General features: G+C 43.9%; 1 protein-coding gene across 2 annotated transcripts in view; it reads left to right on the forward strand.

Moving 5' to 3' along the window:
• Positions 1–6,017: 6,017 nt before the first annotated feature.
• slc7a11 (solute carrier family 7 member 11) overlaps positions 6,018–18,115 on the forward strand; it is a 50,495-nt gene continuing 38,397 nt past the window's right edge. For both annotated transcript variants that reach the window (XM_085467340.1, XM_085467342.1), the window contains exon 1: positions 6,018–6,602. In XM_085467340.1, coding sequence (XP_085323466.1) covers positions 6,341–6,602 — 262 coding nt within the window. In that variant the 5' untranslated portion in view covers positions 6,018–6,340. The remainder of the gene's footprint in view (positions 6,603–18,115) is intronic.

Below are 18,115 nucleotides of genomic sequence, written 5' to 3' on the forward strand. Positions count from 1 at the left end.
ATTGGCGGGGCCTGCTGCCTGTGGCCCGGCTGGGCCCCTTCCGGGGGGTGGGGTGCCCTCAGGCCTCTGGCCTCTAGCTCTGCTGGGTGACCTCTCGTTTGGGGCTCTACTCAGCTCTTCCCAGGAGGGTGGCACGGTTCCCCCCTTTTGGTGGTCCTCCTCGGGTCCTCGTACTCTGGGGCCTCTGGATGTCTGGGACCTGGATCTCCTCCATACCTGCTTCATGCCCTGGTGGACGGGGCTATGGCTCCCCACACTCCCTAGCAGATCGTTACATGGAGAAACCTTTTGAATACAAGCATGCTGATCCACACAGGTGTACACACGGGTGTTCACAGACGCGGACTACACCTTTCTTGGCTGCTGCCTCAAAGCACATTGTGCGCTGTCTATCTTGCGTGCTGCACAATAGCGTTTAATATTTAGTATCTACTGTTATCTACTGCTAGCTAGTTTATTGTGATGGTGCTGGTTTTTTTTTTAATTATGTTGCTCTTTTTTGTTTGTTTTCTCTTCTGTTTTTTTTTCTCCATACAGGTGATCCAGGTGTTTGTTTGTTTTTCTTTCTTTCTTCCAGCGTTCATTTGCAATGGTTTGTATTACACCAGTTTATCTGATCCACAATATGGGCCTGTACATTTTTTATATTGTTTTCAGTACAATGCATTATATTATCTTTGTCAGTGAGAGATAAATCTGCTGTGCCACAGTGTGCCCACATCCAGCCTTTTTGCATGGAGACACACTCATGAATGAAGCTGAAGTCATGGTGACAAGTATGTTCAAAAGTTATGTGATTGCCGACTCACTGATCCTGAGGGATGACTTACAATGTTAGAGCTATTTTGTACATATGTTGCTACAGAGAGGTGACAAATGAAAGAAAAATAGGATTAAATATGTTCTATGTGCTGCTAGAACAGTGAGAGTAAAACGTGATTTTTCCTCAGTTAATGTTTTGATGAAGTTGCTTTTTGCTGACTTGAAATCTTTGCTCTGAGAACAGAAATGTTTGATGATAAAGAGCATTTTTGTGCTTTTGTACAGCAGACCCAAACCGTGTCAGCACAAGAGGCCCACTAGGTTGTCACCTCATTTTCTTAACTTTGTGTACTTCTGTGAATTTATCAGTAATATCTAGTCTCAGAATGTTGTTTTTTTTTGCCAAAATGTGTCAGAGAAAAACAACCCCAAAACGCTGAGTATAATCATTTGAAAAAGGCTTCTCTTGGTGCTTTGCGACATACTGCTGACAAAGGCTTTCAGGCAAAACCACAGGAGACACACCCATGCCCCAAAAAACAAAATCCTACATTGTGTCATCTAATGATGAAACTTCCTCAAATGACAGCCAGTAAATAGCTAAACGTGGGCTTTCCAGTGATGGCAAGGTCAGTATGGTTGACAGGCGCTGCTAGACAACTCGAAATAAAGGCTGTGACAATATAATGAATGACAATAAGTGAAGGACGACCTTAGAACTGAAGAAGCTTCTCGGATGAGAGGTGAAACGTCTTCAAGCAACTTAAAGAAGTCCAGACGCTTTTCTTTGCAAGCTCCTTTGACTACGATGACCTGGATGACTGAGAACCTTCACAGACAAGTGAAGGACGTTGTTCCATCTTTTTCTTGAGGTTCTCTGGTGACTTAGTGGCAGATTAAATTTTGGTAGACTGTCATGTTTGGACTTGTCCACAGCTGACTGAACCTTTTCTTTCTGGCATCAGTTTGAGAACCACTGAACTAACACAACAAATCCTCTGCACTGTAAAAAATATCCCTAACAAAAGCTTTGTTTCTTTCTGTTTACATGAAAGCTAAACCTGGGAAAGTGGCACTGGCAGTAGTGCAGAAGTAGATGTTATGTTTTACATCATTTCAGTCTCAATTGACTATAGGTCAATGTACTGATGCTAAAATAATTTTTAAAAAGTACAAAGTATGCTTAGCGTATTAGTTAACTTTGTGTTCATGAATAATGCATTTCAAACCGCAGACATTCAGTTGAAAAGGATGGAGATGCAGCTGTGTTATGTATTAAATTAGATCTCTCATTAATGACTAATAATATTTTTTGGAATGTTCAATCAATAAATTGTTCATTATAATTACAGTTACAGTTATAGTTGGAATTATAATTAGATTACAACTTGGTTTATGACAATAAATCAGTGAAATGACAGATTTAAGGAGCAGCCAGTGTGTCCATCTGCATCCCTGACTCCTTTATGGGAAGTGTGGATTCGGCTCTCTGATAAGAACTTCCTAACCTCTGATCCTATGAGTCTTACCCAGGAGGCAATAAAGGGCTGGGTGAGGAGACTCTCCCACTACTCGTCCAGGTGTCTCCCCTGCTCACTCTGATCACATAAGCAAACACCTGAGTCGCCTTGCAGGTCAAATCCTATTAGTCCCACGTGTTAACGCTCCTCCAATGATTGTGGCACTTCTAATGCCTGGGCTTAACTCTAGTGGCCTGGAAAATAGGCCCCAAGGGAAGGTCATAATTACAGCTCTAGAGTAACCTGTAAGAGCTTTTTGCACTCACAGGTTAGAGAAAGGATGAGCACAACCAGACCTGAGGATGCATTTATGCTGCGTTCCAAGTTGATGATAATCACCCAGTGGAAGTATGATGTATCCTGAATTAACCAGCTAACACAGCTAAACTGGAAAGTCAAAAATATACAACCAGTTTGCAGGTTCACAGGTTCTGGTGTCACTTTCAGCTGTGGATGTCTTAGATCCTTATCTTGCAGAAGAACCCTTTCTGTCCCCTCTCTTATTGGACGTCACTTTATTAATGTCTACTCACCTAATCTCCATCCAGTCTCTGTCTATCGGACTGATATACACTCTAAACCAAGGCACAATGTACATTTCAATTCCTTTAATTTTAAATATGTTTATATTAATGTACAGAATTCACCTGCTTGCTGCTACATATATATATAATGTTCTTCCTCTACACCCCCCCCATTTTTGCACATGTCGAGGAGCGTGTCAGGCTACATTTCACTGTGTGTTATACTTGTATAACTATGCATGTGACAAATAAAGAACCTTGAACCTTGAATCTTGATATGATTTAACACAAAGTTTAAACTTTAAAATCACTTTATTTTCTTTGTCAGTCTTAACACAGAAAATCTGTCACATTCAAACATTGGGTCATACATATACAGGGAGTGCAGAATTATTAGGTAAGTTGTATTTGTGAGGAATAATTTTATTATTGAACAACAACCATGTTCTCAATGAACCCAAACAACTCATTAATATCAAAGCTGAATGTTTTTGGAAGTAGTTTTTAGTTTGTTTTTAGTTTTAGCTATTTTAGGGGGATATCTGTGTGTGCAGGTGACTATTATTGTGCATAATTATTAGGCAACTTGACAAAAAACAAATATATATCCATTTCAATTATTTATTTTTACCAGTGAAACCAATATAACATCTCCACATTCATAAATATACATTTCTGACATTCAAAAACAAAACAAAAACAAATCACCGACCAATATAACCACCTTTCTTTGCAAGGACACTCAAAAGCCTGCCATCCATGGATTCTGTAAGTGTTTTGATCTGTTCACCATCAACATTGCGTGCAGCAGCAACCACAGCCTCCCAGACACTGTTCAGAGAGGTGTACTGTTTTCCCTCCTTGTAAATCTCACATTTGATGATAGACCACAGGTTCTCAATGGGGTTCAGATTAGGTGAACAAGGTGGCCATGTCATTAGTTTTTCTTCTTTTATACCCTTTCTTGCCAGCCACGCTGTGGAGTACTTGGACGCGTGTGATGGAGCATTGTCCTGCATGAAAATCATGTTTTTCTTGAAGGATGCAGACTTCTTCCTGTACCACTGCTTGAAGAAGGTGTCTTCCAGAAACTGGCAGTAGGACTGGGAGTTGAGCTTGACTCCATCCGCAACCCGAAAAGGCCCCACAAGCTCATCTTTGATGATACCAGCCCAAACCAGTACTCCACCTCCACCTTGCTGGCGTCTGAGTCGGACTGGAGCTCTCTGCCCTTTACCAATCCAGCCACGGGCCCATCCATCTGGCCCATCAAGACTCACTCTCATTTCATCAGTCCATAAAACCTTAGAAAAATCAGTCTTGAGATATTTCTTGGCCCAGTCTTGACGTTTCAGCTTGTGTGTCTTGTTCAGTGGTGGTCGTCTTTCAGCCTTTCTTACCTTGGCCATGTCTCTGAGTATTGCACACCTTGTGCTTTTGGGCACTCCAGTGATGTTGCAGCTCTGAAATATGGCCGAACTGGTGGCAAGTGGCATCTTGGCAGCTGCACGCTTGACTTTTCTCAGTTCATGGGCAGTTATTTTGCGCCTTGGTTTTTCCACACGCTTCTTGCGACCCTGTTGACTATTTTGAATGAAACGCTTGATTGTTCGATGATCACGCTTCAGAAGCTTTGCAATTTTGAAACTGCTGCATCCCCCTGCAAGATATCTCACTATTTTTGACTTTTCTGAGCCTGTCAAGTCCTTCTTTTGACCCATTTTGCCAAAGGAAAGCACGTTGGCTAATAATTATGCACACCTGATATAGGGTGTTGATGTCATTAGACCACACCCCTTCTCATTACAGAGATGCACATCACCTAATATGCTTAATTGGTAGTAGGCTTTCGAGCCTATACAGCTTGGAGTAAGACAACATGCATGAAGAGGATGATGTGGACAAAATACTCATTTGCCTAATAATTCTGCACTCCCTGTATAGAATTCACTTCATGTTTCATTCAGTTTATTTAACTGTACTTTGACACATTCATTGTAACATAATCCCTCCCTCCAGATGAATTCTTTCTTTTCCTTTTTAAAACTGTGTTTTTGTCAATCACAGTTTATTTAATGCAATTTCTTTTTATTAAATTACACGCTTTACAAGTCAGACATTCAGAGACTGGTGTGTGTCTTGCAGCCCCATCCTGCACCGCAGACACACACCAATGTCAGACTCTGTACAGGCTCTCAGTGACTCCTCCTATCAGAATCCCTTCAAAATTTTTATTATCTTATTTATTGGATGTGGTAAAATTCCCATTCATGAAACACTGTGTTATTTTCTGATCAACGTTAAGCATAATTTAGTAAAATTCACATATGAATTTCTTTCATGTAAAATCATGTATGATGGTCATCTGGTGACAGAGTTCTTATCTTCTCACATTCCTACTGTCACCACTAATCTACCAAGGCTGAAGCCCGATCATGTACGCGCACAAAATTCAGACATGCAAGCAGTCATTGTTACTACTTGAACATATTTCTCTTTTATGTATTGATCAAACTTATAATAATAATAATAATGGAGTGGATTTATATAGCGCTTTTCAAGGCACCCAAAGCACTTTACAATGCCACTATTCATTCACTCTTCATAACTTTATGAAACCAGATATCAGAAAGAAGAACCATGCAGCCAATACAATTTTCAAGCTTGGCAGAGAAAACAACATTTTGGTTTTGACCATTGGAAACAGAGAAGCAGGATTGTTTCACAAGGCAGCAGAATGGGAAGAGAAAGACGCAGAAAGCCTTTTTTATTCCTGTGCCTTTGTTTTCTTACATGATAATTTGATTAGCAGTGAAAACAATGATATGCATGTTCAGTAGCTAACTTTGATTTTACATAAAACAGAGCAGTGTTTCACCAGCCCTTACAGGGTTTCTAATACTTCCTTATTTTCTGTTCCCTTGAGTACCATGGTCACCTCGAAGTAAAGCAGTTTGTATAGCTCTTTGAAGTTGCTGCTGTCCCAGGAAAGCTGGTTTTACCTGCTCGCCTCGATTGAAATCATCCCAGGGCAGGTTACAGACCTGTGTCGTCATGTTAATAAAAAGAGGAGGACGTTGAATTACAAGAGGAAATTAGACAAAAGAGAAATTGGATAAGGGGTGGAGATGAGGAAACGAGTGAGTCTGTGTTGAAAAACAGGTTGCTGTGTCATGATTACCCAACAGAGCAACACCTCACTGACGTGAGCCAGGATTTACACAAGAGGGGCTGCAGGAAGGCAAACTCAGGGTGAGACAGCAGTGCAGAGAAGAAAGAAAGGAGAGAAAAGTTTGGTGATGTCAAAGGGTAGACAGCCGGGCAGGAAAGTGAGACGTAAGTGAGAGAGATAAGAGAGAGGGAGGGCAGAGTGAAGGTTGGTGGGTGGGAGGAGAGAGAGATAGAGAGCACGGCCTGCCTGGCCTTTAGTCTTAACTCAGAGTTTTGTAACTTTCAGTCACAAAGACGGGGTGTCTGCAGTCACAGACAGAGCATTCATAAAGAGAAGAAGCGTGGTAGGCACTGTGTACAGAGATGACTGGAAGCTCTGCATCTGCTCACAGAGAAACTGCAGCAAATGGACACAAAGCTTCCTCAAACGGGACAGAACTCAAGCGTGAGGACGGAAAGGTAGAACTGGGGAAGAAGGTGACCCTGCTCCGAGGCATCTCCATCATCATTGGGACCATCATCGGAGCCGGGATCTTCATCTCACCAAAGGGAATCCTGAAGCACTCCGGAAGTGTGGGAGTGTCCCTGCTGGTGTGGATTGCCTGTGGCGTGCTGTCCCTCTTTGGTGAGTTGGAATATGAGCAGAGGAGTTCTGCTCTTGTAATATACTGGTGGAGCTTCAGAAAACTGTTTGTGGCTGTAGAGATTTAACAACAGACATAAAAAGAAGTCAGAAAAGTAACAAACAGAAGTCATTTGTTTTCTGTATAAAGTAAGATTAAAAAAGAAGAGATGTAACCATCACTGCCAAAAACACTGTCAGTATTGAAACCGTCGAGTAAGCTTCTTCTGTGCTAAAGCTGCTATTTTACAGTTCACTAATGCAAATATCAGAAGTGTAGTGATGATTTTAATATAAAGGCTCATCTCACAGCCACAAAAATCTGCTTCAAACCATGAGCTGAATGTTTCAGAGTAAAGTTTTATGGCAGCCATCAGGGCTGAACTCACTAACTTGGGTCTGATCTTCAAGTCTCAGTCAAACTTCAGTCTGCTTCACAGCATCGCTGTAAACATGGCTACACATACACAGTGACCTGATAACTCACTGTTGGAGACTGTAAAAGTCACACAGCATCAACACTTATAAAACTTTTTTCCTGCATGATTGCTGTGATTCTGCGACTTATTCTGAATATTCTCACACTTTGTGTCTCGCTCCAACAAATATGGACCTAACTATGCGTATTTGTAGCTTTGTCTTCAGCACCACAGTGGATTTCAAATCAAACAGTCAGGATGTGATTGAAATACAGAGTTTCAGTTTAATTGAAGGGTTTAACAAAAACATTGCACTGACTGTTTAGAAGTTACAGACATATTTATGCAGTTTCTAGAAATGTAAATGGACAAACTCATTTTACACATGAACATAACTCATTTGCTGTCAATGATGATCTCAAGTATTGAAACCCAAGGACCTTTACAGCAGCACTTCCGCCTGTTATCTGCATGTCCATGCCAAAATGTGGCCTCTGTCATGTTACACAGAGGATGTGCTATGCCTACAGGCTGTTTAGTCAGGTCAGAATCTGCAGTCTAATCCTGAATTCAGTTCTGACTGGTCAGAGTCTTATTGGGAACAAAAAGACTAAAAAAACACTGGAGAAGAGCAGAATCTGTTGTTGAATACCCACAGCAGTGCAAGTCCAACAAAGGAGAGCTGAAGCTCCACTGCGGTCTTTGCCTAAAGCACATGCAGGCCAGAGGTCAACAGAGATGGACATGGGCGAACACAGACAAAACCTCTGCCCGGGGGCTCTCCTGGCTCCACCTTCAACAGTTGGGCAATTCTTCACTTCCTGGTTTTAATTGTGTGCACTAATGATTTCTCAATTCATTTTCAAATCTTTGAAAAAAAATGACAGATGTGCTCATGGGTTTGTTACCTTGTGCAATATGTGAATATACATAATTGCTTGGTTTCTTTGAGAAAGATAACACTTGAATTATGTAATTTTTCAGACTCTCAGTGAACTTAACAACCACCAGAACTTACGAGATGTATCAATTCTGATTTGATCATTAACCACAGGACATATTAGCCAATCATCCTGACATGTAATAATGAACACCACAACTATTGCATGACCTCCTTTGAGCGAGCCGGAAGTAAAAACGTCTTTTTAACATGAAGAAAGCTCCAGCAGAACTGGAGGGGGGGGGGGTAGGTCTGATTGGGGTTGAGGGGAGGAACACAGGACAAATACATGCTGTGGGAGAGAGTCAGAGATTAATCCAGTCCCAATAAAGTTTAAGACCACCTGAGAACTGGCTAACAAAGTTCCAAGTAGAGCTTCAACATGCTACAGGAAGAAATGGAAGTGAAACAAAACTTTTTTCTAGGTTCTAGGTTCTTTATTATTTGTCACATGCATAGTTATACAAGTATAACACACAGTGAAATGTAGCCTGACACGCTCCTCGACATGTGCAAAAATTGGGGGGGGGGGGGGGGGGGGGTGTAGAGGAAGAACATTATATATATATATATATACACATATAGTATATACACTGGGTGAATGTGCAGTAGTAGCAGCAAGCAGGTGAATTCTGTACATTAATATGAATAGACATCTGACTATTTTACAGGATAGACAATATAAACATATTTAAAATTAAAGGAATTGAAATGTACATTGTGCCTTGGTTTAGTGTCTGGAAGAGTCCTGTCTCAGTCAATTATAGATGATGTGAGAGGGTGGGTGTGTGTGTTTAGGGCACGGATGGCTTGGGGAGAGAAGCTCCTCTTGAGTCTCTCTGTCCTTGCCCGGAAGATGCGGAACCTTCTACCAGATTGCAGAAGTTGGAACAGTTTGTTGCCAGGATGGGACGGGTCCTTCAGTATCTGCGCTGCTCTAGTCCGGCATCTCCTGGTGTAGGTGTCCTGAAGCGGGGGGGGGAGCAATCCTGCAGCAGCGTTCTGCTGTACGGATCACTCTCTGGAGAGCTTTTTGGTCCTTCACACAGCTGTTCCCGAACCACGATGTCATGTTCTGTGTGAGGATGCTCTCCACAGCGCCTGTATAGAAAATCCTGAGGATCTTTGGAGAGACCCTGAACTTCCTCAGTTGTCGTGGGTGATACAGGCGCTGCCTAGCCTTTTTGGTCTGGACCTGAATGTGGGCAGCCCATGTCAGGTCTGAGGAGATGTGGACACCAAGATACTTGAAGGACTGCACCCTCTCCACTGGAGCTCCATTGACGATAATGGGCTTGTAGTCTCTGTGCTGACCCCTTCTGAAGTCCACCACCAGCTCCTTGGTCTTGCTGACGTTCAGCTGGAGGTGGTTGTCCTGGCACCACGATGCCAGATTCTTCACTTCATCCATGTAGGCCGCCTCATCGTTGTTGGAGATAGCACCCAACACCACTGTGTCGTCAGCAAACTTCACAATGGTGTTGGAGCCATGGGTGGCCACACAGTCTGAAGTGTAGAGGGAGTAGAGCAGTGGCGAGAGGACACATCCCTGAGGTGCTCCTGTGTTGATGGTGTTGCTGTTGGAGAAGCACCTGCCCACCCTCACCACCTGAGTTCTGCCAGTGAGGAAGTCCAACACCCATGCACACAGACGGCTGTTAAGTCCCAGATCCCTCAGCTTTGTGAACAGTCTGCAGGGCACTATTGTGTTAAACGCTGAATGGTAAATGGTAAATGGACTGGTTCTTATATAGCGCTTTTCCACTCTTCTGAGCACTCAAAGCGCTTTACACAACTTGTGCATTCACCCATTCACACCCATTCGCACAAGCACAACTGACATTCACACACATTCATACTCCGATGAATGCATCGGGGAGCAATTTCGGGTTAGTATCTTACCCAAGGATATTTGGCATGCAGACTAGGGGAAGCCGGGAATCGAACCACCAACCTTCCGATCAGTAGATGACCTGCTCTACCACCTGAGCTACAGCCACCCCAGCTGAACTGTAATCAACAAACAGCATTCGCACATAGTTACCCTGTTTCTTGTCCACGTGGCTGAGAGTGGTGTGTAGGACGTGGGCGATGGCATCCTCTGTGGATCTGTTGGATCTGTAGGCGAACTGCAGCGGATCTGTAGGCGAACTGCAGCGGATCTGTGGTGTCTGGGATGGAGGAGGAGATGATGTTCTTCAGCAGCCTCTCAAACACCTTCATTACTACCGAGGTCAGTGCAACTGGCCGGTAATCGTTCAGGGATGAGGGTTTGCTGTTCTTGGGCACAGGGATGATGGTGGATCTTTTGAAGCATGTGGGGACCACAGACTTCGCCAGGGACTCGTTGAAGATGTAAGTGAACACACTTGCTAGCTGGTCAGCACAGCAGCGCAGCAGACGGCCAGTGATGCCGTCTGGCCCCGCCGCTTTCCTTGTGTTCACTCTCCTCAGCGCCGCTCGGACGTCATGCTCCGCGATGCTGGTCACCGGTCTCTCGCTGATGACGTCACTGTCCTCGGTAGTCAGGCGGTAGATAGCATTAGCCGCCTGGCTAACCTCGAAACGGGCAGAGTCGGCGTTGATCGGCGCAGTGTCCCTGGCTTTGTAGTCCGTAATGGTGCGTAGTCCGTGCCACATACTCCGTGTGTCGCCCTGGTGGAAGCGGGACTCCACACGTTCCCGGTACCTGCGTTTGGCATCTCTCATCTCTCGCACGCCGTATGAGGCCGCTTTGTAGGCGCTCATATCGCCAGTGGCGAGACCCGCGTTGTAGGAGGCGGTCCTGGCGTTTATAGCAGTGCGGATCGATCTGTCCATCCACGGTTTCTGGTTTGGGAATGTGGTGACTCTGGCAGTGGGGATAATCTCCTCCGCTAGCATATTGACGAAGCATACTGCTACTTCCGTAAACTCGTTGATGTCGACTGCGCATACTCTGAACATGTCCCAGTCTACGTCGTTGAGTGCGTCCTGTAGCGTAGCTTCTGATTGGGCAGTCCACCGTTGTACCTCCCTCGTGGTCACGTCTTCCCTCCGTATGCTTTGTTTATACTGGGGAATGAGGAAGATGGCGTTGTGGTCAGACTTCCCAAAAGCCGGGTGTGAGACAGCTTTGTAGCCCTGCTTGTATGGCGTGTAGCAGTGATCCAAAATCCGATCCCCTCTCGTTGGACACGAGACATGCTGGTAAAAGTTTGGCATGACTTGTCTGAGGTTCGCTTTGTTAAAGTCTCCTGCTACAATGAGGGCTGTGCCCGGGTCCTTGTTTTGAAGCGAGCTCAGCACATCATGTAATTCGGACAAAGCCATACCTGTGTCTGCTTGGGGTGGGATGTAGACCGCCGTGGCGATGACTGAGGTGAACTCACGGGGCAGATAGAAAGGGCGGCACTTAATGCTCAGGAACTCCAGATGTGGCGAGCAGCCGCTGGAGAGAGTAGAAATGCTCCTGGCATCACACCACTTTCTGTTTACCATGAAACACACTCCTCCACCTTTGGTTTTGTTCGACTCTGCCGTTCTGTCCGCGCGGAGCACAAAGAATGAATCCGACAAAGTTACGGCCTGGTCCGGCACGGTGGGGGACAGCCATGTCTCCGTGAAGCACAGAATGTTGCAGTCCCTCATGTCACGTTGGAAGGTGACCCTTGCTCTTAGGTCATCGAGCTTGTTCTCCATGGATTGTACATTGGCCAGTAGGATACTGGGCAGTGGTGCGCGATGCGCCTGCTGTCTCAGTCTGTTCCTAATACCAGCGCGTTTTCCCCGGCGCTTTTTTGTTCTGTGCCTCGGATGAGCGGCCCGTCCTTTGTTGTTCTCCGCGCCGCGTAGAATCTCTGGCGGCCAGGAAGGGTCAGGTTTAAAAGTGTCCAAGATTAGATGTGCAACCTTGGCACCGATGTTTACAAGTGATCCGCTGTCGTATACTATAAGACTAGAGGATTTTGGGATGTAAACCAGAGCAAAAAATAAGTAAAAAACAAGAAAAGTGGATAGTCGGAGCGGAGCGGTCAGGAAGGCGTCTGGACGTGGCCGCGCCATCTTGGAACATCAGTGATTCTTGAGATAAGGGACAAAACATGTCCAGCAGATAAAACCCAATTTTGTGGTTAAAAATATGCATACAAGTGTTACCCAACTGCCTAAAAGACAAACCATGTCATGGCTCGCTGTGTGGCAGGCAGGATGAGGACCCAAAATGCAAACTCACGGACTCAGGGGATAAACTCAAAATCACAGCTTTAATGCTGGAAGGCAGATCACAGAAAATACAAAACTTAAACTGGGAACCATAAACTAACACTCGCAGAGAGACACAGGGAAATCCACTTAGCATGAGGGAGAACGCGACACAGAACTGAGGGAGACGCAGACATAAATACACAGAGGGTTAACGAGGGAAGTGGGAACACACGGGGACACGGCTGACACAGATAACCATAACGAGACAGGGCGGGGTGAACGTAACATGACGTATACAGGCGCGAGAGGCACAAAGTAACACAGGAAGTGCACGGGGGTTCAGACTGGAGGAGAGAGAGAGCACAGGGAGAACATAAACATAACGGGCAGGGGAAACAGGGAATAAACACAAAGAGGGACGAGGGCTCATGAATACACAGAGGGGCACACAGGGGGTAAGAGTCACGAAGGGAAAAGACTTAGGGAACAACACAACAGGGCAACTCAGGAAACATGGCCTAAATAAGGAACGAAATACAAAAATACAGGAAACTAAGAATACTGGGCCAACATGGCGACGGCATGGGTGGAGACACGAAGGCTGCAGCTGGTGGCGGCGTGGAAGCTGGGGACGGGGACTCCGAGGCTGCAGCTGATGGAGCAGCTGGTGGCTGGACGGGCTCCTCGGGCCCCCCAGTTGACGAGGAAGGTTGCTGAACAGGTCCCTCGGACCCTCCAGCGGAGACAGGCGGCTGAACGGGCCCCTCGGACCCTCCGGCGGAGACAGGCGGCTGAACGGGCCCCTCGGACCCTCCAGCGGAGACGAGGAGGTGCTGGCTAGGCTGAGCAGAGCCGCCAGCAGAGACGAAGAGCGGCTGGAGGCGTTCCCCTGAACCCCCAGCGGAGACGAGGAGGTGCTGGCCGGGCTGACCAGAGCCGCCAGCGGAGACGAAAAACAGCTGTCGGACGGGACCCTCGGACCCTCCAGCTGACGTGACGTGAAGCGGTGGTGTCGCCGCAGGGTGCCAGATAGGCACACCCGGGAGTTCAACAGCAGATGCAGGACAAACAGTTATGGAGGCCCCTGGCTGGACTAGGAGCTGAGGAAACACAGGCTGCTGAGGCACAATCCCAGAGAGAGAAAGAGCGGGTGAAAAACATGCTATAGGGCTTAATATCTTGGCACAAAAGACCATGAAATGAGCAGTGGTAGTGACCACCAGTTCTGAGCCAGCAATCATTAGGTTCCCAGAGTCTGCATCAGTCTAAAGCGGCTCACAGGTTACTGGCCCAGTCTCAGTAATCCTAGGAGAGGTCAACATAAGCTGGTTGGACTTAACCGATGGTAGTGTGCGGCTCAGAGGAGCTGGTTCAACCATACAGAAAACAAGAATTGCCACTCGATCCACAAAAACAAGGCTTAGATCATCAGGAACTGACTCCTGGAAAAACAGTAAATACACAGGTATGGACCTAACCAATGGCACCGTGGTAGCATGACTGTGGTGTGTTGGATGAATGTGTTTGTTGGAACCCGCACCCGCAGTGATCTGTGGCTTCAGAGTGATAACTATATTGAGTGGAGAGACAGATACAGGTAAAACGGTACGTAAACCATTAACTGAAGCAGGTGACACTTCAGGCTGAGAGTGAGTGGTTACACCATTGTTCAAGGCCAAAATCCTATCTAGTGATGAGTTCACAGAGGCAGGAGAAAATGGTGTCACGTTAACCCTGATCTCAGCCTCCATCTCCTGAGTGGAGGTAATGGTGCTGGAGCAAAACAGTTCAAAATCACCTTGTTTATTACCTCCAGGAAGACAGAAGTCATGTCAGGATAACTAGTTATGTTTTCGTTACCTTCATTCAGAGACTGGTGGAGGAGCAGGGCTCATGAATACACTTAGGGAACAACACAACAGGGCAACTCAGGAAACATGGCCTAAAAAAGGAATACAAAAATACAGGAAACTAAGAATACTGGGCCAACATGGCCCAGGACCATGACAAACCAAGGCAATGTTTATACAACAAAACTACAATTTTGCATTTTTTATAAATATATATTTATTTTAAATGGTACAATTCATTACCAGTACCTTAAAAATCCATTGTCCAGAAGCAGGTGTGATAATATTACAATACAGAAAAAAAAAATTAAAAGTAATGTAAAATTTAACATCATGGCTCTCATCACTAAGTATTTAAGTCAATACCTTATATAATATCAAAATATGCAATTGAAAATTTATTTTTAAATATTTTTTAAGTGATTAAAATCGTGTCCAGAGTTTTTGTCAACACCGTCAGATTTTTTTAAAAGTACAAAAAAATCAGGAATTATTGTGGGCAGCTTACACTCTGAGGACCCCTTTACCACTTCCTGTTTGATACACATGCCATGAGGTCACTGCTGTGATAATTTGTTTGTTTTTATTTCATTTATTGCACACCTTTCTGATAAAACTCTGTGTCACAACCATAGTGCGTCAACACCAAAGTCGATGAAATGCAAGATTTAAATTTTTTTTCTTGTAAAAAGAGCCTCATTTAGGTAGATTGTAGAGGCCATAAGCAGCTGATGAAAAACAAGATGGCTTCTGTCAGATAAACATGTGTTATGAGAGAAAGTCGGTGATGTCAACACCATCAGGATTTTGGTCTGACTGTGTTGACCCTTTTTCTAATGGTGTTGACAAATGCCACAAAAGTGTGCTATTCATCAATTATATTATCAATTATAAGTTATTTTTTTACTAATATTTCAGATATATTACCTCCTGTGTATTTTACTGATATTTCTGCTTCACAAATGTGTCAAATATTATCAAATTTGTATTATCTTGAATCTCATTGTTTATGTATACATTATTGATCCTGTAGGAAAATGCTTAGTCCTCTGCATTTAACCAATTCACTCAGTGATGCAGTGGGCAGCTACCAATGCACAGTGTTGGGGAGTAACGGAATACATGTACCGCCGTTACGTATTTAAAATACAAAATATGAGTAACTGTATTCCGTTACAGTTACCGTTTAAAAAGGTGGTATTCAGAATACAGTTACTTTGTTGAAATAAATGGATTACACTGCGGTACTTTCCTGTTCCATTTTGTCGCGGGTCAGGACTGTTTGGGTTTTGTTTGACAGCTACGTTCTGTTGTTCCAGGCGGCAGGATTACGGTTGCCATGGTTACAGGGCGACGCTCTCTCTCTCTCTGCGACTGTGTGTTTCCTGGGTGAGAGAGCGCCTTTTCGTTGTTGTTGTTGTTGTGCTAAGCTAACAGGCAGAATGCTACAAGCATAGCTCTAAAGAATGTAGCATCATGGGCAGTGTAGTCCGTGTTGCAGGGAGAATGGACTGCCATACACGTTATGGGTCTGTGAGCGCGAGGAGGGAGAAAAAGGGGAGTGGAAAGGTACGAGTTGTCATCGAGGAAAAACGGGAGCTGGAAGCATGTAAATATAATAATAACCACTTCAGCCAAGAAGAGTGCCTGATGAGCCCAGTTGTAAGTAAGCTATTAAGACTCGACTGTACACTGTGTTCGTGTTTTCCTCCGAAAACAATAAGTTCCGTTGGAGCAGTCTTTCAACGCCTCTCTCTGTCTCTCGCAAGAAAAGTTGACCCACACAACAAAGTAAAGCTATTTTTCGGCTACGAGCCGACAGGGACCCCGCCGTATTAGTCAGAGGTCCCTTTACTACAGTTCGGAGTCGCGGACCTTCAGTAATAGTAATAAATCACACAGCAATAGTACATTCACGTTGTTGTAAAAAGCATGATAATATATTAAGTAATCCAAAGTATTCAGAATACGTTACTGTCATTGAGTAACGTAACGGAATACATTACAGAATACATTTTGGGGCATGTATTCTGTATTCTGTAATGGAATACATTTTAAAAGTAACCTTCCCAACACTGCCAATGCAGGATAGCCGCTGTTCGTTGTATTTGAACGCCCAACCTTTCAATCATGTGGCATCTACTGAGCTAGCTGTGCCCGAGAGCTGTTCTTTAAGTGATGATGGATGAATCCTGCTTCCGGGCCCAAACTACTGTGTTTATTAAGCCTGTTGTGCTGTTAAAATGTTTTAATGCTTTTATCTTGTTCTATTACATCTGAACAAGCCCCTAAAAGCAGCCAGTGATCACTGTCAGCCTAACCATCGCGAACCCTCACGTTAACTTTTATCAAGTGGAAAAAAGTTAGCGTTCATCCTCCAGCTTCACTGTGTTTATGTTATGCTAAGATAGCTGTGTCGCTAGCGATCACATAGCACATCATTATATACCAGCTAGCCCAACTTCAGTAACCTGACAATAGTCACTGCAGTTTAGTTTTCTGTCTCCATTTATGTTGGAAGTGATAGCAGAGCTGGTGTATCATGTTCAGGTGGAAACAAGCAATCTAACTTTAACTCTGTTAAATTTCATATATTCTGTCTTCATGGATACCTGGATGTTACACCTGGTAGAGCCACACTGATCATTTTATTAAAGATGAAAGAATTTAGAGAGTTTGTATCTCTCAGTGATGCCGCAGAGTTCCTTTGACTTTGGGATCTGCAGCGGAGTTTGGACCTGGAAACAGCTAATGACATCAAACTTAATGGCTGGATAGCATTTCTATTGCTTAATGCATAATTGTGTTGTGAATATTCATCCTTAATCTGTGAAAAAGCATAAGGTTCAGAAAAATTATAGTGATTACAAAATGGTACATTTCAGGCTAAAATAGCAAAGGGGAAGCTGTCAGTAGAGGAACGAAAGAGAAGGAACAGGGATGATCAAAAAAGAAGGAGAGAAAACATTAGCAGCCAGCCTGAGTTGAAGAAAGAGTTTCTCATAAAGGGAAAGATGGACAAATAGAGTGAAAGAGGGAAAAATAAAGAACATCAGTGATCTGAAAGGAAGAGAAAAAAGTCAGAAGACAAGGTTTTGGAAACAAGCACAGAGGGGCCACCGTAAATATACTTTTATTTATTCACTCCACATAGCAATGTTTGGTTTCTTCCTGAATACTATCGTTGTTTATATTTACTGCGGGAAGAAATGGTAAAAACTGTGTTTTATAAGGAAAATGCTCAAAAACGCTCTCCGCCTGTGAACAAGAACAAAACCCAAAGAAACCCCAGCCTTTCCTGTTGGTCGAAAAATGTACCATGTCGACCAATAGAAAAATGATATGGCAACATGGCATTTAGTTGTTTAGGAAGGGGGAAGTTGTAGGAGTGACAGCGGTGTTTTGAGATGTGAGAGATTTGCGACATTTAGCGCAAATCTTGTGTAGTTAGTGTGTAGTGTAGTCAATAGTTTTGTTGTGTGTGTCAGAACAATGAGGCGACTGCTGAATGTTACAGGTGTTACAGCAGTGATACATCTCCTGTTGTCAGGCCTGCAGGTATCAGGCTGTTGTTCTCCTTCATCTCATAGTGGACAGAAATTATTTTTGCAGTGACACAAATAATTTGTGTGGCATCAGATTTGATGCAGAACAGCTGATTGTTCTGTAAATAGTGTGAAATGTTTATTTAAAAACATCTTGGCTGCATTTTTAGGTAAACAGCTGCAAAAAACTTTGTTGTTTGCATAACTCAGTTACTTTTTTGAAGAAGTAACTATAATTAATTGCCCAACATTGGTCATTATTTACTGTATTTTGCAGACAGAGAGTTACAGACTCTCTCCCAGACCACAGACTCATAATACAAGTCAGAGCTTTATAGAAAAAAAAAAGAAAGTTGTGTTTTCAAAATTGGAGTTCAAGTTATTTTCCTTCCAATAGTGTTAACATCCTACACAGGTCAGGAAAAAGATTTTTTTTTAAATTTTCGTTGTAAGTGGGCTAAAGCAGTTAATTAAAAGTAGTCTAACATAAATGCTGTAATTTGATTACTTTAATAAACCATGTAACTTCGATGGATTTGATGCTGGCGTGACCACAGCGGACACGTCTGCTGTTGCT

This window comes from Copadichromis virginalis, linkage group LG2 (assembly GCF_057382275.1).
Source record: "Copadichromis virginalis isolate Kocher_CV1m ecotype Utaka linkage group LG2, C_Virginalis_male_GT1.1, whole genome shotgun sequence".
Lineage (NCBI taxonomy): Eukaryota > Metazoa > Chordata > Actinopteri > Cichliformes > Cichlidae > Copadichromis > Copadichromis virginalis.